Source organism: Octopus sinensis, linkage group LG4 (genome assembly GCF_006345805.1).
Source record: "Octopus sinensis linkage group LG4, ASM634580v1, whole genome shotgun sequence".
NCBI classification, from domain to species: Eukaryota; Metazoa; Mollusca; class Cephalopoda; order Octopoda; family Octopodidae; genus Octopus; species Octopus sinensis.
Window position 1 is genome coordinate 83,183,333 of NC_043000.1, and position 19,633 is coordinate 83,202,965.

The following is a 19,633-nucleotide window of genomic DNA, read 5'->3' on the forward strand; positions in this document are numbered from 1 at the left end:
AGGTTGGTCTAGGATTTTTTTGAAGAACTTTGTCCAGTGAACATTTGAATTTTATGGGATCCGTTTTCGTTTTGACATATTTTGGTATGGTATTAAAGAGAGCTGGACCAGTTGAGGTAAAGTAATTGTGACATAATGTTGCTATGTGTACCAAGTTCGATTTTTGTAGTGGACGGATAGCATGGGGGCCAAGTCTTGAATGGATTTTAAAATTGATGCCAACATCATTTGTGCAATATTGATGGAATATTTTCCACATAACACAAATGATATAGCAGTCCTGGTGGCATTGGAGAGAGTAGAGATTGAGTTTTTTAGTCAGCCACAATAATCAATGCCTCTCATGCCGTCTATCTTTTTTGTTATTGACCTCTGGAGTGCTTCTATTTTCATAATGAGTTGCTTTGTATGGGGAGACTACAGTGGGCAACAGTATTCAAGGTTGCCCACTGATGGTGCAGGCATCTCTAGACTGGAAAGTTCTCAGAAACCAGGAGCACACCTTGCAGGCCAAATCAACCTTACTGTTTACGTGGGAACTTCAGCTTAGATTGTTATCAATAATTACTCCAAGGTCTCTAGTGTTAGATGCTGCTCACAGTTATATTATATTGTAAATGTTTTATTTCAAACTAAGGGATTATTTAAGGTAAAAATTGAATAATCCTTCTCTTTATTTGGCATTAAGGGGACATTTTTGAACTGATCAAGTAGAAGAGGTAGAATACAGTGAGGCCTTATAAATATTGGTTTCAAACTTTGGTACAAGGCCAGCAAGTTTGAGGGAGTGTGTAAGATGATTACATCGACCTCAGTGTTCAACCGGTACTTATTTTATTGACCCCAACTGGATGAAAGGCAAAGTTGACCTCAGCAAAATTTGAACTCAGAACATAAGGACAGATGATATGCTGCTAAGCATTTTGCCTGGCTTACTAACGATTCTGCCAGCTCACTGCCTTTGGCCTTATAAGTATTGGAATCACATAGACAACTTTTCATAATCGGATGTTTGTTTTTTTGTCATTTTATATTGGTGAATCAGAGGAGTCTCAATGCATAGATATTTTGCATACATTGTTTGACAAGTCATTTTCCAAGTATAATTTCATAAATAACTTACAGTTGTAAAGCAGCCAACAATATGATTTCTCAGGTAACAAAACTTGCGTCAACATCTGGTAGGATAATAAAATCTTTTCACATTCATCAGCCGACTGACAAGTCTGTAGAGTGTGCATCTTTTCAATTTGGTACATGCAAAAATAATTTGCAATTAAAATCTGAATCTAAAATGTCAATTGAAAATAATAAAATATTAGCCTAAAACACATATTTATTGGTATCAATACACAAATATAGTCATAAATTTGCATTTCCTTGCACACAGAAATGTATTACTCTAATGCATCTGCCATATACAAGATCAACCGAAAAATTGCACCCCTTATTTGTCTATAGTTTGAATTGGATACACTCCTTCTCAACATACTGACCAAATTCATTCCCTGATGGAGAAGGATACTATCTATTTTTTTTACTTATCAATACTTTAGTCTTTGCTAAGTTAACTTTGAGATCTTTTGATTCCAAGTTTTTCTTCACTATCTGAAACTCCTTTAGGCCTACAACAGATTCCAGTTCTAAGAACGAGATCATTAATATCTTGGGTCCACATTGGGAAGACCTCTCATGTTTTCTGCATATTCAATAACCTTTCATATTAGACATTTCCATGGAACCTTTCACTTCAGAATCACCAGGTGCAAATGTATCACTGTGCATCTGTACACACTTCTGCCAAACAACATTGATTCTCTCTAGTATACTAATATTAACTTCTTAGTTTTTCCTAAGTCAATCTGTTACCTTGTTTCCTTTCTAGATACCTAGAATAACTCTTTGCTGTCTTTTGTTCTACTTTTTCCAAGCCTGTCCCTGCTGCTTTCTACAGCAACTCTAAATAACTATATTTTCAGGTCATTAGATAGATTTGACTCTCATATTGCATGGCATTTTGTCTGTTGCAGACCATTTTGATTCAGTTCTTACTTTATCATCTCTCTGAGCTTTCAAGCCATGATCTCAGTTATTCAAAGTCATTTACACATTTTGAATTTGCATCCTTTGACAATATAATGTGTTCTTTTGGTTGACTGAAAACCATAAACTCAGTCTTATAGTTATTGATGTATAGTTCTGTCTGTTTTAAAGCTTCCTCAGCTTTAGAAATAGTAATGTTATTTTAGTATATTCTTTATTTCAAAATTAATTGAAACAGTCAGAAGGACTTGTAGATATAAAGCACTCTATTCAGCAACTCAACTGACCAGCTCAGGGATGCACTGACCATATATCGAGTGGAATCAGCAAAGCTTGACTTTCAAGCAAGTCAGATGAAGATCAAGCTGATGCATGTCAGCAATGGCCTTGACTTACCGCCTCTCCATGTTAGCCCTGACGTCATGGAGTTTGTTAACTCCTTCCTCTATCTGGACTCCACAGTTACCAAGAATGGAGACCTGACCCCAGAGATCAACCACTGATGTGACCTGGCCACCAGGGTCATGTACTCTCTATGGAAGCCCCTCTAGCACCACTGCTCTATCTCCTGGAAGATAAAGCTCTGCCTCTACAATGAATCAGTCCTCTCCATTTTCCTCTATGGAACAGAAACATGGCCCCACATGAAGACCCTGGCAAAAAAAGGATTGATAGTTTCAATAGCAGAGCCCTAAGAACCATTAAGAACATCAGATGTTACCATCACATTTCCCACAAAATATTGTGTGCACTCACACATCAGCCCACAGCCTCCTGCCTCATTGCTGTCTACCACATGCACTGGTACAGACATGTCCTCCCACCAGCCAGATTATCCTACAAGGGCCTCACTCTCACAGCTATGAGCTGGAAGACACCCTATAGCAGGCCCCACACCAGATGGTTGGATGGGATTAAGGAAAATCTCCAGAGGCTTGACATCACCTTGGAGGATGCAGACAGGCTGGCACGGGACTGCCAATGATTGGAAGAATGCTAGTGGACCTGGTTGGCTCTACACATGATGACACCACTGCAACTACTAATCTAGGATGATCCTCAGCCCATCAAGCAAGAACATGAAGCATGAAGATTTTTTAGTGTGCAGAGAGGGGAGAAACTCAACAATTTTTAAAATACATATTAAGATACTAGTTACATCTCACTATAAGCAGTTAATATACTAGTTACATCTCACTATAAGCAGTTAATATACTAGTTACATCTCCCTATAAGAAGTTAATATAGTAGTTACATCTCACTATAAGCTGAAAGAAATTTCTTATTTATTCAATAAGCTGTCAGCCAAATACTTACTGTTAGAATTGCTGTATTTGATTGTAATCCTTCAGGAAAAAAGCATTTCTTATAGCTCTCTAAATCATAGTGCGCAGTGCACTTACTGATATCCGATTCCAGAAAATAAAAATTGTAACAAGACAATGCAAGTAAATATTCCTGAAAATAAATTACAAGAAAAATTTAGGATGATTTGCTATATCTTTAACAATTGTGTTTTCTTTTACTTATATGAAACAATTACTTATATTACTCAATTACTTTTTTATTCTTTTACTCTTTTACTTGTTTCAGTCATTTGACTGTGGCCATGCTGGAGCACCACATTTAGTCAAGCAAATCGACCCCAGGACTTATTCTTTGTAAGCCTAGTACTTATTCTATCGTACCCTTTTGCCAAACCGCTAAGTTACGGGGACGTAAACACACCAGCATCGGTTGTCAAGCGATGTTGGGGGGACAAACACAGACACACAAATATACACACACACACACACATATAAATATACATATATACGATGGGCTTCTTTCAGTTTCTGTCTACCAAATCCACTCAAAAGGCTTTGGTCAGCCTGAGGCTATAGTAGAAGATACTTGCCCAAGGTGCCACGCAATGGGACTGAACCCAGAACCATGTGTTTGGTAAGCAAGCTGCATACCACACAGCCACTCCTCCCCCAACCTAACCATCCATGTTCAATAACTTTGACAAGCTACAAATTCAGTTCTAGCTGCAGAAAATTTAAACAGATTTTAGCTCTATCCTCTCATATTTAAACTTTAATCCCAGTAGTGTCAACTTAGCTTTCATCATTCCAACACTGAGACAATAAAAATCTATTAGTCAGTTCACCAACCATATTTTCCACCAAGAATTGTTTAGCCTTGTGCCAATATGAGAAATATTGTTATTCTTTTAACTATGTGCTTTCACTACACAACCAATAGCAGGTCAGTGTGAGGACATACAGAGTTTTGTTATGGTTCTGTATTTTCTATGGTATAATAAGTACTCTATGTTTCAAATATGTGATATACCCAGTATTGCCTTTTGTTGTATGTTGTCTATACATGTAAGTGTGGGAGATTTGTTTATGTATTTATTTGCCCCCTTTTTAATCATTCCTAAGAAATCTAGTAGTATCATAAGGATGGCTTCTGTTTACAATTCCCTCATTTTGATTATCTCTGTTTGCAGATCTTTATATTTGAATAATTTCCATACTTCTTTAAAGAATCATTATCTGTTAGAACAAGTACAAAGACCAGTCTTTGATAACAGTACCATGTTGATTTTCTTGTCTGTGTGGATTGACATATTCAAGAGCATGGTTGCCTTATCATTCAGTGAAACATTTTCTGGTGTATGTTTATACTATCTTGTTTCAATCAATATTTCATACTATTAACACAGTTTCCTGTGTATGGAAGCACCTCTCTGATTTGTCTGCTTGTATATTCTCATTTACAAGCCAGACAAAAACAATATAAATAATTAATAGTTTCTTTCAACTCTTTTGTTACCATATATCTATAGAAATGCACTGTCTTCGTTTCCAGTAATTTAAAAAATAATGAAGCCTGGTTGTTATTAAGTTGGTATTAGGACTATAAATTAACATTAAATTTTGATCGAGTAGATATAATTTAGATCACTTTTAAATAAATTTGTATCAGAGAAATAGGTGCAGTCTCAGGTGTGTCATTATCAAAACCTCATATATTCTACAGTTACTTAGTGTATTCTGCTTTACTATATATTTTTATGTTTTGGTAGCTTCTAATGAAAATGCATGGTCTTGTGTCACACTGAAAGGTCTTTCAGAGTCAGCTCTGAAACCCTGCTTTCATCAATCAGTATTGGGGTTTTTCTTTATACAACAAGTAATGAACTATAGCATCTTTGATTACAAGTTACCAATTGGCAATTATTTGTACTGGCAGGAAAATATCACTCCTTCAGAGTGAAAGACAGACTGTATAATGCTTGTGTGCAAAGTGTATTGCAACATGGTAGTGAGATATGGGTTTTAAATACAGAAGACATTTGAAAACCAGAAAGAAATGAAGTACATATAATTTGTTGGATGTGTAATGACAGTTTTTATGAACAGCAGAATACACATAACTTTGGGAAGAAAAAACTGTGCATAAGAGGAATCAAATGCTGGTACAGTCATGTGATGCATACAAATGAAAACAGCTGTATTAAAAGGTGCTGAGCACTCAAAGTAGACAGTGCCTGTAGAAGAGGAATACCTAGGAAGACGAGGAACAAATTTATTGAAGGGAAACTTAATAATGCAAGTTTCATGGCAATCTCACAAGCACTGATGCTACATAAACAAAAAATACTCAATACACTTGGTAATGTGGTTGGCATCTGGAAGAGCATCCAGCTGTAGAAAACATGCAAAAGTAGATATTTGTGCATGATGCAGTCCTTGGACTTGTTGGATCTTGTCAACGTATGTCATGGAAAATGGACATTAAAAGATGATGATGATGATACTGCATCCTAATTTCTTTTGTAAAAATTAGAATTCACCTTGAGCAGACATTAAGAAATAGTAATAAAATCAAAAACTAACAAAAGTAAAAACTAAAATGCTTGAGAATATTTTCTTCAAAATTAACTTACTTCTTCATCTCTGAGGAAATTTCCAATTTTCAATAACTGCTTTAAAAAGTACACTTGTGGAAGTAATGGTTGGTACTTTTTTAACATTTCAAATAATGTTATTGACCTATAAAAGAAATTTTTATCATTATATTATATGAAGAAAGTTGGCAATAGAAAATATGGATGGAATGATATATATATATATATATATATACATATACATGCATGCATGCATGCATGCATGCATGCATACATACATACATACATACATACATACATACATACATACATACATACATACATACATACATACATACATACATACATACATACATACATACATACATACATACATACATACATACATACATACATACATACATACATACATACATACATATATATACATACATACTTATATATGCAGGTGGTTTTCCTAGTGGTCAATTATTGCAAGGGTGATAATCATTTTTTCATAATACGAAGTGGGATTAAAAATTTGAATTTAAAATTAAAGAATTTCAACCGTGTTTCGTGGTCTGCTACCACAACAGCTCCTTTATAGAATCCAGTTAGCTCAAGACATCATCAGGAGGAACTACTATTTGCGGTTGGAGCCCTGGCTGCTATTTCTAGTGGGTCGAACGGCCTATTGTAGCCATTCCTCAATTGTTGTTGAATTTATTCATAGTCTCTGACTATTTCCTCTTTCTCACTAGACCGCTGGTGGCAAAATAATTTCTATTGAATTTTTTGCTACCCTAAATTGATAAATATATATATATATATATATTATATATATATATATATACATATACATGCATGCATGCATGCATGCATGCATGCATACATACATACATACATACATACATACATACATACATACATCATACATACATACATACATACATACATACATACATACATACATACATACATACATACATACATACATACATACATACATACTACATACATACATACTACATACATACATACATATATATACATACATACTTATATATGCAGGTGGTTTTCCTAGTGGTCAATTATTGCAAGGGTGATAATCATTTTTTCATAATACGAAGTGGGATTAAAAATTTGAATTTAAAATTAAAGAATTTCAACCGTGTTTCGTGGTCTGCTACCACAACAGCTCCTTTATAGAATCCAGTTAGCTCAAGACATCATCAGGAGGAACTACTATTTGCGGTTGGAGCCCTGGCTGCTATTTCTAGTGGGTCGAACGGCCTATTGTAGCCATTCCTCAATTGTTGTTGAATTTATTCATAGTCTCTGACTATTTCCTCTTTCTCACTAGACCGCTGGTGGCAAAATAATTTCTATTGAATTTTTTGCTACCCTAAATTGATAAATATATATATATATATATATATATATATATATAAAGTTACAAACTGAGGAAAAGAAATCCTTCAAAGGGGTGTGTTAAACATCCAATTCACTGGTATGTCAGTTGAATAACATAAAAATATCAGTATAATGCAATAATAAAGATAAATTAAATATAGAGATATTCTATTGATATTCAATAATTTATTTATATTACAATATTACATTAAATACTATGAATATAATATATATCATAACATAATATTATATAAATAATTATAAAAAACGTAAAAGTCCAACAAATTGTTTTGACATATATATTTTTTTCTGATATTGTAAAAATTTTTACAATCCAGCCATCCTTTCCAGACTGGATTTCATCTTTCTGAACCAATTCATAAATATATATATATATATATATATATATTATATATATATATATATATATATATATATATCATCATCATCATCATCATCATCATCATCATCATCATCATCATTTAACGTCCGCTTTCCATGCTAGCATGGGTTGGACGGTTCAACTGGGGTCTGGGGAGCCCGAAAGCTGCACCAGTCCAGTCAGATCTGGCAGTGTTTCTACAGCTGGATGCCCTTCCTAACGCCAACCACTCCAAGAGTGTAGTGGGTGATTTTATGTGCCACCGACACAGGTGCCAGACGAGGCTGGCAAACGGCCACGCTCGGATGGTGTTTTTTATGTGCCACCGACACAGGTGCCAGACGAGGCTGGCAGACAGCCACGCTCGGATGGTGTTTTTATGTGCCACCGACACAGGTGCCAGATGAGGCTGATATATATATATATATGTGTGTGTGTATATATATATATATATACCAGGTATGGTAGATAAGTTCAGTAAAATTTAGATTCAGATGAATATGGTACTTAAGTTAAAGGCACCAGAATTTAGTATGGTATTATCCTTATAATTCAAAATGGGGTGATAATAATCAAAATAAGCAACAAGGATATACAGAGGTAATGCAGTATGATTGTTTCATGCGAATCCATTTAATTGAACAATGCAAACATTACATCAATTTAAAATGTAGAGCAATCTTCTAGATTGCTCTAGAAGATTGCTCTACATTTTAAATTGATGTAATGTTTGCATTGTTCAATTAAATGGATTCGCATGAAACGATCGTACAACATTACCTCTGGATATCCTTGTTGCTTATTTTGATATACTTATATATACTTATATATCAGGGGCGTGCACTCTCAGCAATGCAAGGTATGCGCTGCATGCCTTCTTTGTTTCAAAGAAAATACGTCCAGTTGTTTTAGAAATATTGTCTCCACTTCGTACATCTGCTTTGATAAATGCTTTTAGAAGATCGCATGATACACACTCCCTCTCTGTCTGTATTAGTTTGTCCTTCCTTCCTCTCTCTCTCTCTCTATCTTAGTGACTCGATAAATTTATCGCTTGTCATGCGTTGGGAAGACAGCATGAGTCCCTTCTCTCTGTCTTTGATAGTTTGTCCCTTCTTCCTCTTTCTTTGTTTAAAAGATATACTACGAGGAATGGTCACCCCCTTCTCTCTCAGCGATTCGACAAATTCAGTTTGGCATGTCATGCTGTGCTAAAATCGCATTTCACGCCTCTCTGACTATTTTGACCGGAACAAGAGCCGTCCCATAATTCTTGTTTTAGCCAGCTGAAATGTTGGAATAGCCTTCGCATGTAAGTTTGAAATTTTTTATCCAAAACATCCGTTTGCACTATCATATTTTTAAAAAGTTTTGAAAGCAAAAATATCTACATTATATTTCTTATTTCAGAAATAGCTAATTAATCTTAAATTAATTTAACAAAGGGTATTTTTCCGTTTTGTTGAAATTGACTTAAAATTTACGCCGGCGCTTCCACGTGGGTCCTTAAATAAGAGCAGCCTTTTTCAAAATGAGTGAATTGTGTGCTATAAACGATATTTTGAGAACTAGTTTTTCTAAAAGGGACTTCGATGGGAAAAAATTAATTATAAATCGCGGGAGACCAACACCGAATTTACCTAATTTGCGAAGCTACAACTAGAAATTCACGAGACAATTTCAGGTTAATTCGTATGAAAAGAAGAAATGGTTAACTGGAAGTGTTGCTCTTAATAAATTATTCTGTTGGCCGTGTTTACTTTTTGGCTTAGAAAAAAATGTTTGGAATGATAAAGGCTATGATGATATAAATAATTTACATATGGCTATGCTAAAGCACGAGCGTTCTCAAAGGCATATAAAATGTTTGATAGACCTTAAAATATTCGGGAATGTTCGCATAGACTTACAATTAGATGCACGTAAAAATCAAAACATACAACAGCATAATGAGAAAGTTCGACGAAACAGATCCATTCTGCAACGATTGATCGATGTTGTTATTTTTTTAGGCCTCCAGGAATTATCGTTTCGGGGTCATTTTGAATCTGAAGGCTCTAATAATCGGGGAAATTATAAAGAACTCGTTTATTTGATCAGTAAGTATGACAAACAAATGGAAAGTCATTTAGATACAGCTTCTATCTTCACTGGTCTGTCGAACAGAATTCAAAATGACTTGATCGAAGCAATTCATAAAGTTATGTTGAATGAGATGCAGAAGGAAATTGACCAAGCTAAGTTTGTTTCTATTCTTGTTGATGAGACATCTGATGTCTCAGCATCTTCACAACTGTCAACAGTTTTACGTTATGTTACAGAAGACTGTGTGACGAAAGAACGATTTATCGGTTTTAGTGATGTTAGTGCAGATCGATCTGCAAATGCTTTATCTGAACATGTTTTTAAATGCATTGAGACGTGGGAATGTGGAAACAAATTGATTGCGCAGACATATGATGGTGCCGCTACAATGGCAGGACAACTAAATGGGTTACAGGCAAAAGTAAGAAAGAAATATGAATGTGCGATCTTTATTCATTGTTGTGCCCATATCCTAAATTTAGTTCTTTCACAATCATGCTCTGCTATGAAAGAATGCAAGATATTTTTTTCTACAATAAACGGACTCGGTACATTTTTTACGAAATCACCGAAAAGGACTAATGCATTAGATAATATTGTTAAAAAAAGATTTCCGAAAGCAACAGCAACTAGATGGAATTACTCCTCACGTCTTATTATTACCACAAAGGAAAATTATAATTTCATAATCAGCCTTTTTGAACACATCATTGAAAATCCTGAAGCATAGGATGATATCACCATAAATTCAGCAATTGGATTCTTACACACTTTAAAAGCTCCTGATTTCTTATTTTTGTTAGAGGTATTCAGTGACATTTTTTCTTTTACTGACGTCTTATTTAACATACTCCAGAGTAAAAGTCATGACATAGTGTATTGTAAACAGCAAATAGATAAAACTAGAACTGTACTCGAAAACAAACTTGATAATTTTTCAGTCTTTTATGATAGGTTAGGGGAAAAATATGGAGTCGATGCAGGAATCGGAATTCAGAGATCCAAGAATATATCTATTGATCCCCAACGACATTATAGAACGCTTTATAACAAAATTATAAGTACAATAGTTGACCAAATAAAAGCACGATATTCATCCTTAGAAGAGTTTAAATTCATGGAACTTTTGAATTTCAACAAAGTTGATGAGTATTGCAAACAATTTCCTGTGGACTCTTTAGATTCTTTAAGAACAACTTATGGCAGATTTTTTGATGTAATACGATTACAAAGTGAGCTCAATGGGATGTATTCAATGAAAAATTTTAAAAAACCAAGTGTAAGTCATTTAATGAGTTACATTAACAGCACTGATCTTGTGGAAGCTATGCCAGAACTCTTCAATCTGTGCAAGTTGATTTTGACAATTCCGTCTACGACTGCTTCTGTAGAGCGATCCTTTTCTGCATTAAGTAGAATTAAAACATACCAAAGAAATGCGACAGGAGAAAGAAGACTGTCTGGGTTAGCACTAATGTCAATTGAAAAAGATTTATTACAAGAATTGATGAAAAGAGAAGATTTCTATGAAAATGTGATAGATATATTTGCCCAGAAAGATCGAAGAATTGAATTAATTTATAAATGAGCTAAGTAACATTTTAAAACATTAAAAAAATATATATTAAAGAGCATATATTACAGGTTTTGCTAAGTGTTTGTTATAACGTAAGGTTCGACCTTCTTACATCAGTATTGTTTCGCAGGAGAAATGTTTTGATTTCTTCGTGAAACCTAACCTACATAGATTTCCCTTTCTGTGCTGCTGGGTGTAGTCTATTTACGGCCGTAAATAAGTGTTTTGTTTCGCTTTCAATAAGTGTCTTGTTTCAATCTCAGAGATGTTGACTTCTGCCACAACAGTTTTGGGAGGCTTTTTACAATGTTGAATTTTCGCTGTCTTTCATTGTGTGCGTATTCATGTATATGCGTGTATTTTCAATGTTTGTGCGTGAGACGTAGTCCTTTAATGTACGGAGTTCAGTAAGTCTCAGAACAGTCAATAATTTTCCCGGAATTGACAAGTAGCATGATAAAGAACCTGACTTGTCTTCGAGAGCGTAACGATCTAAAACCATGGCCATATAATGTAACTAAATGTGTTCTTTTAATTAAATCATTTCATTCAACTCAACCGATAGGTATAGGGTCTAATGCAGAATCGCACCCCTTTGAAAAACGAATTTATGTGAAAATTTTTTTTCGGATTCCTACCTTTAACAGAGATTCTGAATATGCAAAAATATTGACAGAATCCAATTTCATCTTTATTATATTTCACTTATGATTTTTAGACTTTTCTAAGGGAGAATGAGGATGGGAAAGTACTGACGTTTCGAAGAGCAAAGAATAATACAAACAATACACTTATTTCAGGATCATCTCTGCACAGCCATTTTTTATTCCCTGTTTATTCTGCATATTCAGAATCTCTTATATGTAAATCGTAGGAATACGAAAATGTTTTACTGAAAAATTGCCGGGGGGGGGGGGGAGCAATGAAATTAATTGCATGCCCAACGCCGGAAGTCACCGCACGCCACTGTTATATATATATATATATATATAATATATATATATATATATATATATACTTATATATATATATATATATATATATATATATATTTAAATAATGAGGGAGATGAATTAATTTTAATTTCAATATCAATTTAAATCCAGTAGTCTCGCATACAAAAAATCTGAGAAATCAGAGAAAATTCTAATATATGTGTATATTGGCAGGGCAAGGCTGCTAGGTAGTCGGCCATATGCTAGAAATAGATCATCAACGATCAATCTACAAAGAAAGTTCTCTAGAGGAAAAATTCGGTTAACACCAGAACCAAATTTGGCGGGCAGGACAGATGAAAATTTATATAAAAAACAGAATTAATTGCATACCTCGGTTTCGGCCTTTAACAAAAGAATTACTTACATAATTCAAATGTCCGTGGCCTCATCAGTACAATCGTTCAGTGTAAATGCAATCTAAAAAACTAACCCCAGCTTTCTGTGCCAAAACAGACACGTGTTTAGTTTTACCGATTACATTAGGGATAAAATTTCAAATGTCTTAGTTCTGGCGTGCTAAAAAATTCCTGAAGCAAAGAACTGCAGTAAATAATTCACTGCGGTTAGCGCTTGCTACTAGAGAACGTATTTATTTCAATATTTAAATAATGAGGGAGATAAATTAATATTAATTTCAATATCAATTTAAATCCAGTAGTCTAGCATACAAAAAATCTGAGAAATCAGAGAAAATTCTAATATATGTGTATTATTTACTGCAGTTCTTCGCTTCAGGAATTTTTTAGCGCGCCGGAACTAAGACATTTGAAATTTTATCCCTAATGTAATCGGTAAAACTAAACACGTGTCTGTTTTGGCACAGAAAGCGGACATTTGAATTATGTAAGTAATTCTTTTGTTAAAGGCCAAAACCGAGGTATGCAATTAATTCTGTTTTTTATATAAATTTTCATCTGTCCTGCCCGCCAAATTTGGTTCTGGCATTCGCTGAATTTTTCCTCTAGAGAACTTTCTTTGTTGTTTGATTGTTGATGATCTATTTCTAGCATACGTCCGACTACCTAGCAGTCTTGCCCTGCCAATATACACATATATATATATATATATATATATATATATATATATATATATATATGACTGCAGACCGTGATGTCTGGTGCCACACGATCTTCAACGCAGTCAGTAAGTTTGAGGAACAAAGAAGAGACACACTTAAAGACAAGAGATGCAGGAGGAAGGCGTGAGCCGCCTCTGACACCACATCATCAACATCATTGTTCGACCGTGGTCGAGACAATGGAATTTACCATGCTACGCCAGACTTCACAGTCCATTATGGCATTACGGAGGTCCTGTTGCTGGATGCCTGTATCCCTGACACCACACCAGATGTTACCTTCTTCTGTGGACACTACTCACGGACCTGCCTTTCCCATATTGGACTGGTCAGTCATGAGCGTGCATGCACGCGACGTGGACAGCCTTCCTGATCTTCATTCACAAAGCCAAGCCATATATATATTTACATTTACATATTATTGTATTTGTCTCATTTTTTTCTGTTCATGTTCACCCATTATGTTTACTTATTTATAAACCAGCAACCTGTGTTGCTAACAGCCAAATCGAACTATATTGTCAAAGTGTGTTGAAATCATGATAATATCTGGTCGAAAATTTATGAAGATTTGACCATGCTTGTGTCCATCGTGTACATGTGTGTGTGTATGTGTTTCTTTTTCTTGTTTGTCCCTTTGTCATCTCCTTTGTAACAAGAGGTGAAGATGAACTACAGGCTGACTAACAGAGAAAGTAAGTTTCATATGTGACAGATGCATTGGAGCAGTAAGTACGTACTATGAGCACACTTGAAATGGATTCTCTACATTTTAAAAAATATATTCTCACTCTTGGTGTGACACAGTTTTGGGACCACTGCATCAGACTATGTGAATGACAATACATATCTAGGAACTCTTACCAGCAAGGCAATGTTATTACCATTTCGAATATGGCACATTTGGACTGATAAACAAGTCATTTACTGTGTTTTGTCACAGAGAAAATTTATCACTTTTGACAATGGTGTAAATACACCTGTCTGTGACCAAAGAGGAAATAATTACTTTAAAATGCAGTATCTCACAGTTTGGAAAGGGGTCACTGCAAACTGATCTAGGTGTATTTACACCATTGTCAACAGTGATAAATTTTGTTCATGACAAAACGCAGTGAATGGCATGATTATTAGTCCAAACGTGCCACAGGCATATTTGAACTGATAATAACATTGCATTTATACCTATCACTGCTTAGGGCCCTAACTTCATAATTTACTTATGGTGAGCAACTGCGTAGTATTCTCAGCCATTGTATGATGACTGAAATAGCATAAGACAACCACTCTCTTTCATCAGTTCATGGTGCCCTCTGCCCAGTGCCTGTCACTGAAGAGGAGATAGCTACTCCGAAATGCTACATCTCACAGTCTGGAAAGGGAGTGCTGTGAACTGATTTAGGTGTATTTATACCATTATCGACAGCAATAAATTTTCTCTATAGTAAACACAGTGAATGGCTTGTTGGGGTGGACAGGTCTTCTTCTTCTTCTTCTTCTAAATAATAATAATGATAATAAAGGCCGTATCCCAGTATGTCCACTGCTCAGTGACTAAAACTCAAGACGAATAAATAAATGAAAAAGGGACGAAAAAAACACTGAGGAAAGTATGTACTTACGGTCGGCCACATACTGAAGGTACATCAGTCGGCTTATTCCGGAAAAGATTTAAAAAATCTTCCTTTTCTTTCTTAAAAGCTATAAAAACGGGGTTGATTTTGCAGCCCACAGCATCATAATAACTGCTTGGATACTGTCTATTGAGTAATTTTGCCGCTTTCAGTCTGATGTTAGTAGCCATTCTAAATAGTGTGAAGTTTATTATTAATCTTATGTGAGTTTAAGTGTATGCCTGTGCATATTTCTATATTAGTATATATGCGTGTGTGTATGCACGTATGTATGTTTGTGTATGGGCGTGACTGTAATTACGTGTGAGTGAGTTATGGTTAGTTCCAGACGTTAGTTTCGACCAAAATGGGATTCAGACGATACTTAATTGTTATTGAATACGTTGCTTAGAAACCAAAGTAGAGTTGGCTATATTTACACGCAGTTTCGTATTTACAAACGCACACGCGATTGTCGACATATGGTTTTCAGAAATCTGTTAAACACCACGGTAATGGAAATATAGAACTTATTTAATAATATCTGTAATAAGAGTGATTGATTAGCTCTATTTAATCATTACCTTTATACATGCTAATATCCAACAGTAAGAATGTTACAAGACATTAAAAATACATTTCCTCACAGAGAAAATATCACCAGAGAAATTAATGAGTTTATCACTTCTGATCTATCGCTGGACCGGCCAGAAACGGCCAAATCTCCCTCAAATTATATATAACCATCTTTACAGTGAAAGAGTTTAAAAAACCCACTAAAGTAAAAGAGGGGCACATTGGATGATGTGCTCGTAAACCTCGATAAGCATCATTTAGGTAAATTTTTATATTAATACCCGCACGATTTTTCACTAAAAGAAAAAAAAATCAGATTTTGGAAAGACTTCGCCCCCCCCTTTTTTTTCTCCTAAATTTGTATATATTTATTATTTTTTTTTTTTGTCAAAAACCCCCGTTTTCGGATACGGAGGTTCCGGAAAATTGCCAAAAATCGGCATTGTTAAATCCCCCCACCGCCAAAATTCTTCAATTTTGCCTTTTTCCCCAACACTAACCCTAACCCTAACCCTAAAACTCTAATCCTAACCCTAACCCTAACACTAAAACACTAACCTGAACCCTAACCCTAAAACCCTAAAACCCTAACCCTAACCCTAAAATCCTAACCTTAACTGTATGTACAGAAATATTTTGAAATTTTTGTCCGAATCATAATATCCGTATTTTTCCGCATTTATTTTTTTTAAATTCTTAAAAAAAAAATTTTGCAAAAATTTTTGGAAATTTTATTCAAAATCAGCGGTGGTGCCCCAGCATGGCCGCGTCCTTCGGGCTAAAACATTTTTAAGGATTTAATCATAACAGTATTTTCCCGCATCTTTTGAAAAAAAAATTCTGAAAAAGTGAAAAATGATGGAAATGGGATAGGGGAATTAAAAATGTAGATTTTTGACAACTTTTTTGCAGAATCGTATTCCCCGTAGCCGAAAAGGGAGCGGGGATTGTGTCGAAAAAAAAATTTTTTTTAAGGGTGGTTCTGGTGGGGGGACGGGCAGAAGGGATCTTTACCTTTTGACCTACTGATTTAAAAAATAAGGTTTTGTAACTAAACACTTTTAAACTTCGGACACTGGTAGAATGTGTCATATGAAACATCTTTTACTTTTAGCATTTTTGAGAAAAACTTATATTTACGAAGTTATTTCACGTTAAAGTAGTCCTACTTCGGTAATTTCAACCAATCAATGACGTGTATTCAGCTGAATAAAATTACTGTTAGACGTCTTAACACCGTCACTGACGCAGATCGCTATCCCCTTCTTAAAGCTCATGATTTTCCATCTGCACTGCATGGTTGTAAGATTTTTTCTAAGATTGACTTGGTACACGCGAACCATCAAATCCCTGATGACCCCGATGACATTCCAACGACAGCTGTCACCACGCCTTTTGGAGCATTTGAATTCTTGTCTATGTCATTTGGACTTCGTAAGGCAGCCAGCATGTTCCAAACATTAATTGATGAGGACGTTTGTGGGTTACAGTTTATCTTTGTGTACTTCGATGACCTTTTAATCACAAGTGATACTCCAAAACAGCACCTACAACACTTGACCCAGCTGTTCAAGCATCTACATTCCTATGATGTGAAGATTAACCTAGCTAAGTGTGTCTTCTGTTCTACAAGTTTGGAATTCTTGGGGCATCTCATTGACACCGATGTTATTCATTTACTTCCCTCTAAAGTGGAAATTTTATTGGTTTAATTATTATCGTCGCTTCATTCCTAAATGTGTGAAGAAGTTGTTTCCCTTGACCCAGCACTTGAAAGATCAATGAAAGACACATCGATAATACTGTCTTCTACAGCCGTCCAAGCTTTTGAATCTGTCAAAGCTGTCCTTATTCAAGCATCTTTCCTCGCTCATCCTGTTCCAAATGCAAAATTATCACTTACTGTCGATGCATCATCATCTAATACAGGGGCAGTTTTAGAGCAATCTGTAAACAGCCAAAACCAGCCATTAGCCTTTTTCTTGTACCAGCTGAAAAGTGCCAAAATGAGATATAGTGTATTTGGTAAAGAACTCCTAGCAATTTACCTGGTGGTGAAGCATTTCTCTTATCTTCTTGAAGGTAGAGACTTCACGATTTTCACTGACCACAAACCACTAACGTCCACTCTCTTTGCAAAAATGGACCGGTACTTGCCCAGAGAAACAAAATCAATTGAATTATATATCACAGTTCACTAGTGACATCCACCACATCTCTGGCACTGACAACATCTCTCCTGCTTTGATTGATTTGGTTGCTATGGCTACTGATCAACCCTCCTTGGACTCTCTGGACACCTCTTCACCACAGTTTTCCTGCTGCAAGTTTGAATATCTGCCTCTGCCTTTTCTGAAGGAACCATTCTCTGTGATGTTTCTACCGGATCGACATGAGCCCTCGTTCCTGAATGTCTCTGTTGTGCTGTTTTTGAAGCACTGCATTCACTGCTGCACCCTGGCACTACAGTCAGAGTAAAGCTTGTCTCAGCCTGCTTTTTCTGGACGAATATGTGACGGTCTATTACTGCTCGGTCCCATGCCTGTCTACCATGTCAGCATTCCAAAGTGCATCATCACATGAGAGCAACTCTTGGACATTTCCAGCCACCGGACACCAAGTTCCATCACATACACATCGACCTGGTTGGTCCTTGGCCGATCAGTTGCAGATTTACTTATATATTGACCTGTGTCGACCATTTCTCCAGAAGGCCTGAAGCCATCCCTCTCATGGACATTTCCACAGAACAGTCGCCAGAGCACTCATCTCTGGGTAGATATCTCACTTCGGAGTACCCTCTAGAATTACTACTGATCGTGGATGCCAATTTGAAGCTTGTCTCTTCTGTGAGCTTTCGAGATTGCTCAGAGTTCAGCGCATCCACACCACCAGTTACCATCCCACCACAAACTGTATGGTGGAAAGATTACACCGACAACTTAAAGCCGCTATTCACACGGCTCCTGACCCTCATTGTTGATCCAAGTTTCTCCCCATTGTTCTGCTAGGGTGCTGCTCAGCTGTCAAGGAAGACTTAAGCTACTCCTCTGCTGAGCTCCTGTATGGCACCACCTTAGCACTACCTGAACAAATGTTGGTGCCTGTCAACTTACCAGAGGTAGGTGTTCAAACTTGCAGCAGGTAAACCCAACATCTTCATGCGACTCAGGTCATTCTTTGCTGACCTGCCACCAATGTTTCCTAGTGACCAGTCTATTTCCTCTGCAGTACCTCTGGATATTTCTATCTGGACTCATGTGTTTGTGAGAAATGACGCTGTTAAGGGACTGCTCACACCTCCCAACACTGGACTCTATCATGTTCTTAAAAGCATACCGGAACTGTTCACTGTGGTCATTCATGGGGGAAAACGAGACTGTCTCTATTGACAGAGTAAAAAAAGCCTTTTCCGAAACATTGCTGACATACCCATCATTCCACAAACACTGCCACCCCCACCCCCACAAGCACCACCTCCACTCACCAAAACGCCAACTACACAAACACATTCTTCACCTTACAGGACACATTCTGGCAGACTGGTAATTGGCCAAAGAAATTGTCTCAGACTATTCATATATCTTAACTTTGCCTCACCAGTGACTGTTCCAGAGAATAGATTTATGCTGCTTGAGACACTGCATTCACATTTTCTCTCTTCTGTATCATTGTACATATATGCTTTGTTCTACTTGATTGCACATCTTTCTTTGCTGAACGTTTTTCCTTGTATTGTATTTTTTCAATTGTTCATACAACTGTTTTTGCAATGGTTCATTCTTCTGTGCCCTCCTAGTACACTCCACCTACACTACTATTAATTGACCACTTCCAGTCTAAGAGTGGGGAGAGTCTTTCTTGGCGCATTACTCCCTTTGACAGCAGGTCAAACAAGCTGCCTCAACTTCAAAGAAATCAGTCTCTCCATCAGGAAATACAACTGTGGCAGTAGTGTTTGTGTACAGCGTTCTGATAGCATCAACAAT

General features: G+C 36.1%; 1 protein-coding gene across 1 annotated transcript in view; it reads right to left on the reverse strand.

The window, feature by feature from the left end:
- LOC115210519 (cilia- and flagella-associated protein 54-like) overlaps positions 1-15,479 on the reverse strand; it is a 229,776-nt gene extending 214,297 nt beyond the window's left edge. The window contains exons 1-4 of the mRNA XM_036502203.1: positions 15,078-15,479; positions 5,984-6,089; positions 3,361-3,501; positions 1,124-1,289 (exon numbers count right to left, since the gene is read on the reverse strand). Of these exons, the coding sequence (XP_036358096.1) occupies positions 1,124-1,289; positions 3,361-3,501; positions 5,984-6,089; positions 15,078-15,259 (595 nt within the window). The 5' untranslated portion in view covers positions 15,260-15,479. The remainder of the gene's footprint in view (positions 1-1,123; positions 1,290-3,360; positions 3,502-5,983; positions 6,090-15,077) is intronic.
- Between the last annotated feature and the right edge of the window lie 4,154 nt (positions 15,480-19,633).